Below are 15,246 nucleotides of genomic sequence, written 5' to 3'. Positions count from 1 at the left end.
TAACGTAAGCTGACATTAGGTGGACATAAATACTGCAGAAGCAGCGTCTAAGATAGGGTAAATTAATCCTTGAGACAATATGTGGTGTGTTGCATTATATGGGATTGTGTCGCAATGGAAGGGCAGTGATTCATTCCACTCCCTTCCTGGTACTGCCGAGCGATTTTGTATAGCTTAGAAAATAAATAGAAACATTGTCCATAAACTTCTTCTCTGCGATGGCTTGAAATTATGGGACCATTACCTTGGGTCATTTGTAGTCAGATGTGTTATATAATTACAAGTCAATTCCTAATGGTGAAGAGAACATAATACTTAATAACGATATGCACTATAGATCATCACAATCAGCAAAACTGTGCCTGCTAGATCTTCGTAAAAATACAGGGTGACATTGTGCCCCGGACTGGTAGATACAAGAGAATTTCTTAACCGTATATCTGAAACTGCCAAATGAGTGACTGGGAATGTGAAGTATCGTACGGTTGCATGTTTTACTACTAAACTGTTAGAGTGCTTCTGCAAGTTGGAGGTGGCCAATCATAACATCTGTTACAGAGAATAAGACGTGTTCACAATTTACCCAGTTCTAGAACATCGAGGTCAGGCAATGTCAATAGCCTTATGCAGGCAATAGCATGATTTTCTTCCCCCATAGTCTGGAGATTGCAAATCACCCCATAGTGTATCTTTGTGACCAATGGGAATTAACCTCTACTTGATATAGCATGTATATGTGGGACTAACCCAAGGAAACACCCACGGAATATGTCAGAACACTGCATTACACCCCGTATAGGATTTCTGCTTCTGCAAAGTGATTTTAGTAGTTCAGGAGAGACCATGGTAGTGAGGGGTTAACTAACTGGGGCGAAATTCAAATGAAGGGATAATATATTCGGGTGTGGGAGGCAGGAATGAGGTCAGTGTATTATAATGAGAGACGGTGCTGCACTGAGGGGTCTGTGTATTGCAACGAGGGGGCGCTGCTGAAGTGAGAGACATGTGTATAATCATGTGTGGGTCTGTGTATTGCAATGAGGGGATAGTGCTGTAGTGAGAAGTATGTGTATGATCATGTGTGAGTCTGTGTATTGCAATGTGAGGGTCGGTGTTGCAGTGAGGGACATGTGTATGATCATGTCTGAGTCTGTGTATTGCAATGTGAGGGTTGGTGCTGTAGTGAGGGACATGTGTATGATCATGTTTGGGTCTGTGGATTGCAATGTGAGGGTTCGTGCTGTAGTGGGGGGCATGTGTATAACCATGTGTGAGTCTGTGTATTGCAATATGAGGGTCGTTGTTGTAGTGAAGGACATGTGTATTACATATATTGCAGCGCGTGATGAGGTGTGTTATTGTGTGGAGGTTGGCGTGGTGGTCTGCGTTTGATGCTGAGTAGTGATATATCTGTGCTGAGTCAGACAAGGAGTTATATGGTTAGTTAAGTAAATAGTGACCTGTAAATAGCAATCATGTATCTAAAGTTTATAATAACGCGTAACAATAATAATTATAACCTCAGCTTCTGAAGTTTTTTAAATTTTTCAGGAGCGTTTTAGTCTCATAATTGTGATCGTACTAAATTAAAGACGGCACGCTATAGTAAATTTCACATGAGGATCCTTCCTTTTGAATTTAAAAAGTTATAACACAAGTAAAATTACCTTGGCCCTCATTAGGTTTTGTAATTATTTTAACACATTTCTAATAGCACCCATTCATATTCGTCCTTTATATTATGCACCGTGCCTTATTTATTGTACACTGATCATAATATGTAAAAGGGACTACTGAGATGCAGCAAGTAAGGGGAAAGTACAAGAGGAGAAACTAGGATACCGCTCAGCGTTGAATTATAGCTGAGTAAAGGGTTACGTAGGCTAGGAATGGAGTAGGTACTGTTTCTGACTGTTTTTGGTATGCGTTGCTCTAATTTGCTTGGTGTGTGTGTGTGTGTGTGTGTGTGTGTGTGTGTGTGTGTGTGTGTGTGTGTGTGTGTGTGTGTGTGTGTGTGTGTGTGTGTGTGTGCGTGTGTGTTCGGAGCCTATGCCCACCAAATTAGGGTCCTTGACAGGGTTTGGTTTATTATAACAGGCTTTAAAACTGTTTGCATTATCACGGTGGAAAATGGCTGATACAAGTTTTTATATGAAAAACTTGCATAAAGGATTGCTAGCAATATTAAGTGCTCAACAGAAGTGTGAAAAGGAAGGATACTCTGTGGCTTCCGGAGAGAAATGAGAAATGTTCGTGAACATAATACCGTTAGGTAGTGTCAGGCAAGTTTTACTCGTGAAGGTACAAGTGGCCACACATGAACCTGGGACAGTGTTTGAGTGAAGTGGAGGTGTAGCTACAATTTCTTATGCTCATACATTACAGCTACTTGGTCCTTCCAGCTAATATTTGACACCTATGTTCATTCATGCCAGTGCCACCAACAAACATTAGATGATGCCAAGCCTGTCAAGTGCAGCTATGCATTGATTCTGTCCCAGATTCATGGGCTTTGAATGGTTGTGCCCTTTGTTCTAAACAAGGACTGTACTGTATGTTGCCTCAGGCAGTCTGTGGTCTGTTCCGCCAGATAAAATTTACTATCTCATGTTACAGCAGAGGGAGTCCGTGGTAACGAGGCTGGTATATGACAGTGTGAGTCTACTGTCTCATCTGCTGAGGACTAATGTGGGTGCAGTGAGGTTACGCAAGATGGGCAGCGCAGCAACTAACATCAGCAGTGATGAACTACGAGCTAAACCTTTGAGGTCAGGTGAGGAAGACAGCTCCCGCAGGTTCAGCAGGTCACTTCATGCAATTCCTCACCATGACTGGGGCTGGGGCTCTGGACGCAGCCTGCTGATGCGGGAGGAAAGAGAACTTACAGAGCACAGAAATCGCGAGGCAGAGCGAGAGAGATTGTATTTTGAGGTGAAGACCTTAGACACAGCTCGGGCAGGCCGGGATTTTGAAAGACGCCTGGAGAGAATCATGGGGTCACGAGGCATGGCGGGCCCCGGGGCTGACGGCCGTCAAGTCCCCGGGGCCCAACACAATAAATCACGGATGGTGGAGGTGCGGGTGACGCGCCCCACATATTTCCCGGGACTGCGGGGCCGAGGCCTTGTTGACACCACCGGACAGCGTGAATTCGACTTCATGCTGTTGGACTGGCGGCCTGGCTCTGGCCTCATGGTGCCTGTCCTCACCCTGGTGCCTTCCCCGCCGGGCCCCACCACCACGGTTAGTACCATTGTTGTTATTTTAGATGTATCACTTAAATAACACCGACAGGATTGATCTATTGCTTAGCTCGATGAGGGACGTTAATCATTTTAATCTGTTAACGTATTTTGTATTTTAATCTTGCTGCTTTCACGCAGTTCAATTCAGCTTATGAGAGATATTTAAGATGAGAGGGATTAGCCACAATCTCTATTTACCTGTTCAGCAAGATAGATCACTCCTAACTTGAAGATTCGTATCTGGAGGTGGCGAGATCAGAACACAGAAAAAAAAGTCACGGGACTGAACGGGTTAAGCTGAATTACGTGTCAGTACCACGTCAACTCGTTAAGGTACAGACAGTAGATACAGTGGCCACTTACTTGAAAAATACAGTATAGTACATTTCAGTCGACTTAATAAGTGTGCTACCTCATTTCAGTGATGTATTTTTTATTTTAACTATGCTGTCCTCAGACGATTTTGTTTAACTTAAGAGGACTTATAGAGCTATAGAAATAATAGCGGCTACAGCCTTCATTATCCCGTTCAGTGTCAGTACGACAGAACGTTCACAAGTTAAGATCATCTCAAGGAAACTAGAGTAAACAGAAATTAGACATCATCATAGTCATGGTGTTAAAATATTGAAGTAGAACTAGTGAAACTACAGATCTCTCTCTCTCTCTCTCTCTCTCTCTCTCTCTCTCTCTCTCTCTCTCTCTCTCTCTTAGCTAGTTACGTAGGAATAATGTCACAGTATATTGTTCCAGCAACACTAATGATATTATTGGCCATCAAACTTTATCAAGAATTATATGCTGGAAGTGTTCCTTATAACGGTAACAACAACGAAGCACATACTACCTCTTTCAAACTGTAGAAGCTGGAGGTTAACCAAAAATGCTCCAGGACAAGTTACGAGTATATACTAAAGTCCGCTCGTCCCACCTACCTCCATTTCATTGCTGGATTCGTAGATACTTCAGCCTGACGTAGTGGAATAAGATGTAAATAATCACCTATATTTGAAAAATGATAGGCATTTCAGTCGTTTTCATCACATTCAAGCGAACGGGTTGAATTATTTGTCTGTCACTATAGGGTTCATTTAAGAGTATGTGTCCAGCTTACTCTTCATGGTGGCATTAGCTTCTTTGTGATCGAACCCTCTACTCATAGTAAAGGCCATTGCACTTACAGGCCTTACTAACTACTAATCAAGTGCCACTGATAATGTTTCATCCATTGGAACTTTAAGACTTAAGTTGCTTATGGTTACAAGCACAAAATTCTTTCTTTTACAAACTAATATAGAGAAACTAAAAGGCTACGATTCTGATAATCTGTGCTGACCAACTGATATATTATCTTCCTTCGTACAATCTAAAACAAAAGTCATGTTGATGTGTCGTCCGAAGATTAAATGTAACACATGAAACATAACGAGAGCTCTGCTGCATTATCATATTCATGGTTGCCTATCCTGACTTTCTCAAGCTTCATATCTACTGCTGATGGGATGACCGTACAAATGAACCCAGGAAATTCCGAAGCCTTAAAATCGATTCGTGAAAATTGATGTATCCGAGAAGCGAAATGTGAACCATATTCTGTCAGGTGTGACTGCTTGATCGTTACACCTTACCACAGAACATCAGTGCAGCCATCTCCATAAATCAAGACTTATCTACAATCAATGAATGGGGACAAAACAACTGTCTCATTTAATGCTAGTAAAACCAAATATATACAATCTGCTAATAGACAGATATTGCCAGATTTGTATATTACCTTCAATGTTACTAATATTCCCATCTCCAAAGGTACTGAAATTCTTGGTGTCTCACTTAGCAATGCCCTCAGCTGGACGTCTCAAGTCAGATCACTTGCTAAACCCGCATCAAAGAAACTTGGAGTATTGTACAAAGTCGGTAACGTCTTCACTGAGGAGCAGTTAGCTATAATTTATAAGTCATGTGCGCTCTCAGCCTGAACATTGCTCACCCTTGTGGAATGGTTGTGATGAGGTTGTTTTAGAACAACTAGACAAAATTCAGAACAAAGCTGTTGGAATTATTAATAACAAAGCTATTATAAACTACCTCCCCTACAAGCAAGAAGCAATGTTGCCTCCCATGCATTATTTTACAGATATTTTTATAGCAAATGCTCAGACGAAGTTGAGTCCATTGTGCAACCTCTCCATGCCTTCCCTCGCGCTACACAGGCATCTGGTAGTGCTCATGACTGGAATGTCCCGCAGCCATATTGCAGAACTTCTGCCTATCAGAATTTTTTTATTCTCCGAACTGCATCTCTCTGGAACTCGCTTCCCCGGAGTTGTTTTCCCCAAACTTCAACCTACAGCTGTTCAAGTTCAACTGTCACAGATATTTTATGAATGGAGGATGCCAGTAATCTGGTGTATGGATTTTTTTTTTCATTTGTTTTTTCTTCCTCTATTCTGTTATTTAAAAAAAAATCAAATAGATCTAGGATATGTGAATACACTGGTGTGGAAAGGGAAAGCAATATGCATCCAACTACAAGGGAGATGAGAGACGACTTGATATGCCTTTTTATTTTTTTCAACAGAGGAAAGAATCTTGAATAGACAACGGAAACATTCGTGTAGGCAGAACTGCAGAAAAGTGGAATAGGCGATTTCGGGAGGAAGATACAACGGAGAGCGGTCATCGTTCAGGTCACCCTGGTGTTAGCACACCAGTACAGGACCAGGAAATGATCACAGCGATGGAATGGAGCACCTGCAAGCAATATTTATGCCTAGAATGAAGCACACGAATAGTTGTGCAAAGACGTCGCTCGTCTGGATTATGTGTTCTAATCTTAGCCTGTGGGATGCAGTTCGACCCTCAACAAAAACATTCGATAATCATTATACAGTAACTCTATCCTCACTCGTAAAACAGGTGCAGTTTTTTATAACTAACAGATAATGACAATCAGATCTAATAATCACCGACTGAATCACTGAAACTAAGTAAAAGTCAAATGAATAATGAAGGAAAACTGATTTCAGGACAGTTCTTTAGCTGAGCTGCAGTGTTCCTGGCAGGACAGTAAGAAAGAGACACATGAGAAACGGTTCATATACATTACGTAAAAGTAGCAGTCAAAAAACACAGTATATAGGTATGTTTCACTTAGTTTCCAAAACTACCCTTGCATCCACAGACTCGTCGTCAAGAGCAAATGGCATCTCATGTCAGTGCTATCAACCATTCGTATGACAAAGCAGAGCTCACCAGAACTGAGCCTTCCAGCAAAATTTTTCACCAGATTTCACAAAGCGACTTTTGTCTTTGTACATGCAATGGCGTACGAAGGGGGGCGGGGGGTAGAGGTCCGCCCAGGTTGACAACCATAGGGGGATGCCATTTAGCTGAATGGTAACTTTTTCGTTTCACTGTTTCCAGGTTTTTAGTATTTCTTTCAGAAACTACACCAAAAGTAAATGATTCTGTGATGCTTAATTTTCATTGAACCTGAATTTTGAAACTATCCTAAAACCACATAAAAAAAAAAAAATACAGCGTGTATGACAATGCCTTTCTGAAGGACGACGCACGAGCTTACTCGAGCCCTAAGATTTGGCCTACATATTTATCTGTAGATCTACAGATAGGTATATGAACAAGATTTATAAACGCATTTGGTAAGCTGAAGTACAGTCATAACATATTTCATTAAGTTTTCATTTGTATATTATTCGTCTCTGATAGGTAGGGGGTGCCAGTAGACAGGTCAGCCCCAAGTGCCAAATACTCTAGGAACTTCCCTGTGTACATGTCTTATAATAGTGCATCCCTGATTCTGGAGACAGTTACCCTATTCACTCCAGTTTACCCTGTCAGTTGTTGGATATGATATTCTATGTTTAAGCAAGCACGAAACATTGACATTAGGTCCCTCTAACTACTTGGGAACTGAACAGATTGCTTCACTGCTTTCCTGTTATAAATCACTGTTAGATGAGTTGTAGTAGTAGTAGTAAGTAGTAGTAGTAGTAGTAGTAGTAACAGCAGCAGCAGCAGCAGCAGAAGTAGCAGGGCAGCAGCAGCAGCAGCAGCAGCAGTAGTAGTAGTAGTAGTAGTAGTAGTAGTAGCAGTAGTAGTAGTTGTAGTAGCGGTAGTTTTAGTAGCAATAAGTAGTGGTAGTAGTAGTAGCAGCAATAACAGACGTAGTAATAACCCAAGGTTCTTCTGAAATGAGAACCCGGAAGATTGCAGGCTTCAGCTGCTCTTCTTCCCCAGTCTACTATCCTCTTTTCAGGGGATAGAGAAGTAGTTTAGGGACTATATTTTGCGTTCGGGCAATTGAGCCCCCTGGATGTCACCAAAAGAAGACACTCTTCTCCAGCACCAGATAGTTGAGTGATCCATATATATATATATATATATATATATATATATATAGATAGATAGATAGATAGATAGATAGATAGATAGATATAGATATATAGATAGATAGATAGATAGATAGAGAGAGAGAGAGAGAGAGAGAGAGATGCAGCCTCTGTGGTACAGTGGTAGAGCTTGCTTTTTCGTACACTGAAGAACGAGGGTTCGCGCCCCGCCAGGGTAATAAACTATGGGAGCGTTCTTCAGGCCACTTACTGCATTGGCGGACACAAGGGGTGCTGTGGTTGAACCAGTGTCGCATACTATAAAGTATGCTTGCACCCAGACGGCTTGCGCAGGCCGATTACACTTGGTTCACAGACTACACACACATCCAAAGCCACTCCAACACTACAATTACGCATACAAGCACTTCTCACCCTACACACAATCTCTACCAGACAGCCTAAGCCACTTGGTAGAGATGCATTGGCTGTATCGTCCCCACTTCGGTCGGGATAGGCCGGTCCTGCAGTGGACACACAAACGGCTGATGAGATGATAGATATATATATATATATATATATATATATATATATATATATATATATATATATATATATATATATATATATATATTTACTTTATTAAAACATACCCTGGTCCATACACGCCTATCAATCTCCTGAATGCTGAGGACTATCGTTCCAAATCACCTTTGCCTCATCTTTCCTCTTCCTTATCGTGAAGCCTTCCCATCCTAACCCCTCTGCTATGATACTAGCATTAATAGTGGCCGTGGGATCATCTGAAACGTGAACCCAGTAGACTACATTCTGAAGTTACCATTTTCCAACAGCCAACCATTTTCCGTTCGGGAGTAAGGGGAGAATTGAGGGGCTTCTGTATAACCGGACAGAGGAGTCTCTCGGTTATATCAGTGCCTTCACGTGAAGGTGTCACTCTCAAGCACCACCTCTACTTATGACCAGTAAACAGTACACACATTATATTTCTTGGTTCTTTTTCTCCATATTGTCATATCAGTTTAGTACAGTCAGGTCAGATAATTCTGTCACATAAACTTCCACACCTCTCACTTATTTTTTTAAATCACTGTCAAGCCCCCGCCCCCCCGCCCATTCCACATAACAGAACTTCATTTTCAAAAATACCACCGTTTCTCCACTGCTTGGTGATACAAACATCCGACCCCATCCCCTAAAGGGAGGACGGTAGACTGCACGAGGTTACTTCAGCCTGCAATTCACTGGGTTCACTTTTAGATTAGACTACTACTACTGCTACTACTACTACTATTACTACTACTACTACTACTATTACTACTAGCATGAGGATATTGTTTTTGGTTTATTACCTCAGTCAACGAAGTTGAAGGATGTTACGTATCCATCTCTGTGAATCTGTCTGTTGTTTGTTTATCCACAAGAGATCTCAAAAAGCTATCGATGGATTTCATTGAAATATTGTGGATATGAAGGTCTCGGGCGAAGAAAGTGTTTATTAAATATTAGTGATGATCCGATTCCGGGTCTTGGTTCAGGGCTTTTTTTTTTTTGTTCGCTTTTTCACAAAGTATCTCAAAAAATTACTATAGTCGCGTCGCGCGACTCTGAGGTTATTATTATCGTGCCCTGGCAACCTACCACTCAACAGTGCGTCTGGTTTCGTGTATAATATGAGAGGCATGTGATTAGTGTATAATATGTTCGTGTAAAATAAGATTCGTGTATAATATGTTCGTGCATAATAATATGATTCGTGTATAAAATGATACGAAATGGGACGCACTTTTGATTGGTAGGTTGCCAGGGTACGATAATGTCAACCTCAGAGTCATGCGCCGCGACGATAGTGGATTTCAGTAAAAGTTTGTGAATATGTTGGTCATGGACCAAGAAAGTGTGGATTAAATATTGGTGGTATCTGTGTTGTCTGGCATTGACGTTGCTGAGACATGCTCTCTCTGAGTGTGCTTAAATTGTTCTTGCTGCTATCAGACGATTCTATTCAAGTTAGGAAGAACTTCTAGTAGTGTGTATATAGGCCTACTTTACCGGTTTAGAAGTGAACAGGCAAATTAAGGCTGTATCAAACCCCTCAAGCTTTACAAATCCCTACTGCGCTGAATAAAATCCTCTGACAGTTGCAAGAATATAATAAGAACTAATCATGAATGCGAAGGGATTAGAAAAAGCCATAATGAAGAGTATCTGATAGAGAGAAAGATTGTGATATACAAGGTTATGAACGCCGTGGTTAATTGAGGAGAAAGAGAGGGTACGATTAAATCTATATTGACCTCACAAGAGTCATTAACAGTTGAATTAAATTTGCATAGTTCCAAACTTCCCAGTAAACAAGAACTACAACAACTGATTTAAAGAAGACTTTAAGTTAATGTCATGGGTCGAACTTACATCGAAGTTCCCAGTTATACAAAGGAGTGAAATAAACACTGCATTTTATCTACTTAAGCTAGGCCTAAAAGTGTTTCCTCTGCATCTTGATTTTTGATCTACAAGAAGACATAGATTGTAGAATATTACGGTAGTTACCAAAAACGTGCCTAATAAAAGATGCAGGGCCAGAGTATTGTTTTATTTTGCTATTAGGCTACGAAAAAAAAGCTGCACTATAACCAAAATATCCTTAACGTTAACTCTCAGCTCCCTCTGATTCACTCTGACCTAATCAAATCTCGTTAACTGGAATAGAATACTGAAGTTGTGTCGACGTAAAGGGGTAACTGTGACAGCTCTAACACTGTCTAGTTCCAGTAAATCACTCTCAGCTGAAAAGAAGTGACGTTAACTGGAACAGAATAATAGAGCTGTGTCAATCACGAGATGGTTAATGGTGATAGCATGAACATCCAGGAGCTTATAAACCATTCTTAGTTGAATTAAGTCATGTCGATTTAGCAAAAATAGAATACTAGAGTTGTCCCGACCCTGAGAGGATTACCTCCTTTAATCCGATGACGTAACTGGATTTTATTAATTTATTTATTTTGCTTTCAGTCAGTTTTAGTCAGCTTTCAAGAGACTTCTTCTGGTGAAGGGTAATTGAATTCTGTTTCTAACCTCTTCACTTCGAAAGTCTTTCCTAAGCTTAAAAATGTCGCCTAACAATCAAGAAACTGCTGAGAAGTTATGGTTAACGAATTATAGTGGAGGAGGCGAGATAATAGAAAAGAGCAGCAACGTCTCTCTTACATCCCACTAGGCCCGTCCAAAGTTTTCATCCCTGTTAAAACTTGGCCCAACTCCCTCACTCAGGCCTCTCGTGTTCACTCACCACACGCGAGGGGGCCTTGTTTTAGAGTTTGGTAGTTTTTTGACATCTCCTTTATCCACGAGTGCCATATGAAGGAGCCATTCGTGAAGGGATTTGCACGTCCAACTGACAACTGGAAAAACTCGAGTTTGATTATTAGGTTGGTCGCATTATTGGAGAAAGTCTGTTTCCCTCCTTGTCCCTGTTCACCCAGCAGTACAGATGGATACCAGGATGAAAATTCATTTTTTGACTGTCATGCTCTGGGGGACAACTGGGACTTAGCAAAAAACTGCTTGTCTGCCTAAATAACTCTTTTAGTAAAAAGACATTAACTCTAAGATTTCATTTGACCTTACTCCTTGCATGCATCATTTTGAGCCTCCAAGAATATTCTGTGATTTTCTGTCAGATACCTATTAATTTGATCTCTGACATGATCTATTCTTGTGATGGAAGAAAGTGATGCTAATACTGTAATTGTACATCCACTTTACTGGTACCGAACTACAATCACTGGGATGCATAATTATGTTGGTCGCTACTTGTTCCACCAACCCAAAATTAAAACTGTCCTCTTCATTTCATTGAGGGTTTTTAATTGGTTATGAGAAAGGAAATTTGATTATACTTACATGCTGCTATCTTTTGTTCCTTGTCTGTTTTACGTTGCAGAGGATAGCTCTGTGTTACTGTGTTTGTGATAATAACGCAATACTGATACAGATATTCTTGCAGGTTCTTAATGTGGGATGGTCCTGTTTTGGAGGGTGATATAAGTACCAAGTGTTACAGAATCCGGTGTTTCTTTTACTGTTCTTTATGAATTGATGATCCTTGTATAGGAAATGAGGTTTACTGAAGCTCCGTAGACTTTATTAACTTGAAAAAGGAATGAATACTGTACATATATAAGACTCATTTCATCAGGTATGTGTTTGGTAGCCTGGTACTCTTCCCTCTTCTGGATTTAGTGTTCTGCCCATCCAATTATTGACATATTGCGATCAATAACGAGGCAGTAAGCTATGACTGTCCAAACCGAATGTTGCAATCTTCAAACCCAATCAACATCTCAGAATATGTAATCATAAACTACTTTTTATTTTATCCAGCAATGGGAGCGAGGTAACTGCAAGCCTTCTCGATATGTAGTGAACATACTGGGAAGAAAATGTCACAATGAATTTCCAAGCTCATAAAATATTTGTTTACTAAAGAATAAATAACACTGGATATAAAGCAAAGGATTGTATACTTCTTATGTACAGGCAAATGAAATAGAATTTGATAAAACAAGATGCTGTGCCAACGCACAGCAAACCCGTCCCCGGCAGTTATTTTAGCGCTGACGTATAAACACAAAAGGATATCTAGTCAAAGATGTCACATATCAAATATGGGGTAAATTTCGTGAAAATTGACGATTTTATGTCCATTTGAATTTTTATGCCCGACATACCTGACGCTGACCCCTCTACTGCTAACTGGGGGGGGGGGTGACCCTTCAGATGTAATGAGACATAGGATGCAAATTTGAAAGATGCACCTTTAGGTTTTGGTTTCATGTCGAGATGACGAACTTGAAAGGAGTTATGGGGAAAAAACGATTTTTCAACGTTTTTGTTCTTTACATTTTTGGGCTTACAGTCTGGATCTTCGCCCAGTTTGGCCTCAAATTTAATCAGGTGACCAGAAGGCCATAGCTCATCATCCTTGTAATTTTAGTCAAACTCGCACCAGTAGTTTTCGGGTACAGTTGTCAAAAGACAGACAGACAGACAAACAAACAGACAAACCAAGTGAAAACAAAACCTTTCCCTGAGCCACTTCGGGTCGGAAATGGGTAATTAGATGCATCATTAAAGCTGATCAGATGCTATTATATCCTGGGGAATGGTTATGCTAAGGGTCCATGTAACTGCAGTTGGACATCCCTGCTATAAATGAAATTTAAATCAGTGATAAACTATAGTATGCTACAGCTATAAAGATTTGACTAGGCAAGCAGCAGAGACATTGCAGAAGCTTTTACACATTGACAGGTTGAGCTACACTGACACCATCAGTAGGCCTCATCTGCTGCGTATGCCAAACCTTTCTCGGTATATAAGAAGACTACATGGTTTCATTAAAGAGTTCTTTAAATTTGAAAATGGACAAGTCGAAGATAGTAGCAGAGGGTTTACTGTATTTTCCACACCTGAACATTCACGCAACAGTTTCTCCTTATTCATGAGCAGCTACCAGCATCGAGGTAACCAAAATGAGCTTAAAAAGGCAGCTATTGTAACAGTTCAGAACTTTGATGCTTGCTGATGGGAATGAGTGGTAGGACTTCTTGACCCGTGATTATATAAAGAGAGAAGTAGTTATAGGACATTGCTGCTAATTGCTAGATACAGATGGGGGAATCATGGGGACGTTTAATCTCCTCGTTTCAACTTTGCCTTTTTTTTTTTTTTGGCTACCAGAATGGAAAAACATATAAACAAAACTAAATAAACCTAATATTAGAGTAATAAGAAAATCATGTCTTTCACCACCTTCTTGTTTGAGCTCAACCCTACCAATAGAGTTTCAGCCATATCAGGTAAATAAAAGTGCATCTGGATCCATCCTTCGTCCTGCTGTAGCTCATGATGATAATGAAGATGATGATGATAATAATGATTCACGTTTCAGTAATTGTGTTTGTGTGTGTGTTTGTGTGTGGCGTGTTTCAGGATGTGGTGGTGCTGGTGCAGGATGGCGGGACGGTGGACTGGGCTCATGACACTCCAGTGGCCCCTGACCGAGACTGTGGACCTGCTGCGTTCTGTGGCTACCAACTCGTAGGTGAGGCAAGGCTGGATGGGTGGAGGGCGGGTCGCTTATTTCCAAACTGTAGAAGGCAGTGTTTCACAAGCAGCTTTTCTTGCACTTTTTCTCTAGTAATTTCATATTTGCAACTTTTGAAGATATATTTCCACACGGGCCTTCACAGTCACATTTGCCCAGATAAGTCGCCAGCAGTCATGAAAAGGCCATCTGACAAGACCTTGTTGAAGAAAAATTGACTGAATAACGTTAAGTGACCCAGCTTTGACCCATTTCTGCAACTTGCACTATCTTTTCTCTTCCAAGGATGCTCTGACCCTATGTAACCACATCAAACCAACCTGACGTAAGCTAAGCTGTCCTAATTTAATTCAATCCTAACAGGTTTATTTAACCTAACCACGCAGACTAAGCTAACCTAACCTACTGTAGAAACTTTTGGAAAAGAACTCCCAAAATGAACTACAGTTCAGAATAAGTGAGCAGGGCAAGCAAGAGAAGATAGTACCGGTGTGAGAGCCAAGTAAGAAAGTGAGAGAATAGGGAAGTGATGGTTGTAGTCTTTCAAGTGAAAGATTGAAGGTGTATGCAACTCTCCAGAGTAACAAGGGCATACTCGTATTAGGTGTAGTGGATTAGGAGTTATCTGGACCAGAAGTGCACCAAACGACAACTGTGCATATGCAACTAATAACGTCACACTGTTGTGAAGGACGCTTTGTACACCTCAGCTTAATCAACCCTTTGTAAAGACACTACTGTAGGTGAAGTTAGTTTAATATCTTGAATTCTCCCTGACTGGGGGGTTAATTCCCAGGCCCCGCCGATCTCTATATTTCACTTAACCTAACATCTTTAAAAAAAGGTCCACAGAGGTTGAGTTGGCGAAACGTTTGACATTTCTTGAATCACACACGTGCAGTTACCATTTTCTGCACTTCTGGATCGCATAACTCCTTGTCATCTACACCAAGATTAGAGGCTTCCACTAGGCCAAGTATGTTGAAAGAGAGGGGAAGAGGAGAAGGACAGGAGTATGACAGAAGGAATAATGCAGTGTAAAATAGTATAATGATGCCACAGGAACCATTTGAATATGTCAAAAAGTACATACTCGCATACTGTTCTCGTTGTATGGTATGTCCCCTGAAGAGAAGGGAAGAAGTTGTTTAAGGCAACCAAAAACTCCATCGAATATGATCCAGCATTTCTGTTCATCGTTTTTTGAAAAGTGGTGAGAAATAGGTATACTTACTTCAATGTTTCATGGTACAGGGCGTATATAGTAATGACAAACTCGCACTATTGTCATTATGGGATTTGCAAGTAGCTGCATTATCAGAAGATGGGGTCTACATACAGCTTTTCAGTTTTAATCAGTTCAGCACGATGAAACCTTTGATATTTTATTCGTGGTTGGATTGACCTCTTGTAGCGAATGGATTAAAGGAAATATTTCTAACTCCTCCAGCGTCGGTGACTTCTTCAAATCTGCATGAAATCGTGTGACAACAACTAAAATATAATACAGAAG

The 15,246-nt window shown here is 40.7% G+C and overlaps 1 protein-coding gene across 1 annotated transcript in view; it reads left to right on the top strand.

Annotated features, from left to right (window-relative positions):
* LOC145409063 (uncharacterized) overlaps window positions 1–15,246 on the top strand; it is a 328,905-nt gene that overhangs the window by 178,561 nt on the left and 135,098 nt on the right. The window contains exons 6-8 of the mRNA XM_080279615.1: window positions 1,087–1,368; window positions 2,617–3,243; window positions 13,619–13,730. Of these exons, the coding sequence (XP_080135741.1) occupies window positions 1,087–1,368; window positions 2,617–3,243; window positions 13,619–13,730 (1,021 nt within the window). The remainder of the gene's footprint in view (window positions 1–1,086; window positions 1,369–2,616; window positions 3,244–13,618; window positions 13,731–15,246) is intronic.

Source organism: Coenobita brevimanus, chromosome 79 (assembly GCF_032717465.1).
Source record: "Coenobita brevimanus isolate Jiangsu-jjx chromosome 79, ASM3271746v2, whole genome shotgun sequence".
NCBI lineage: Eukaryota > Metazoa > Arthropoda > Malacostraca > Decapoda > Coenobitidae > Coenobita > Coenobita brevimanus.
This window is presented reverse-complemented; position numbering and strand designations above follow the sequence as displayed.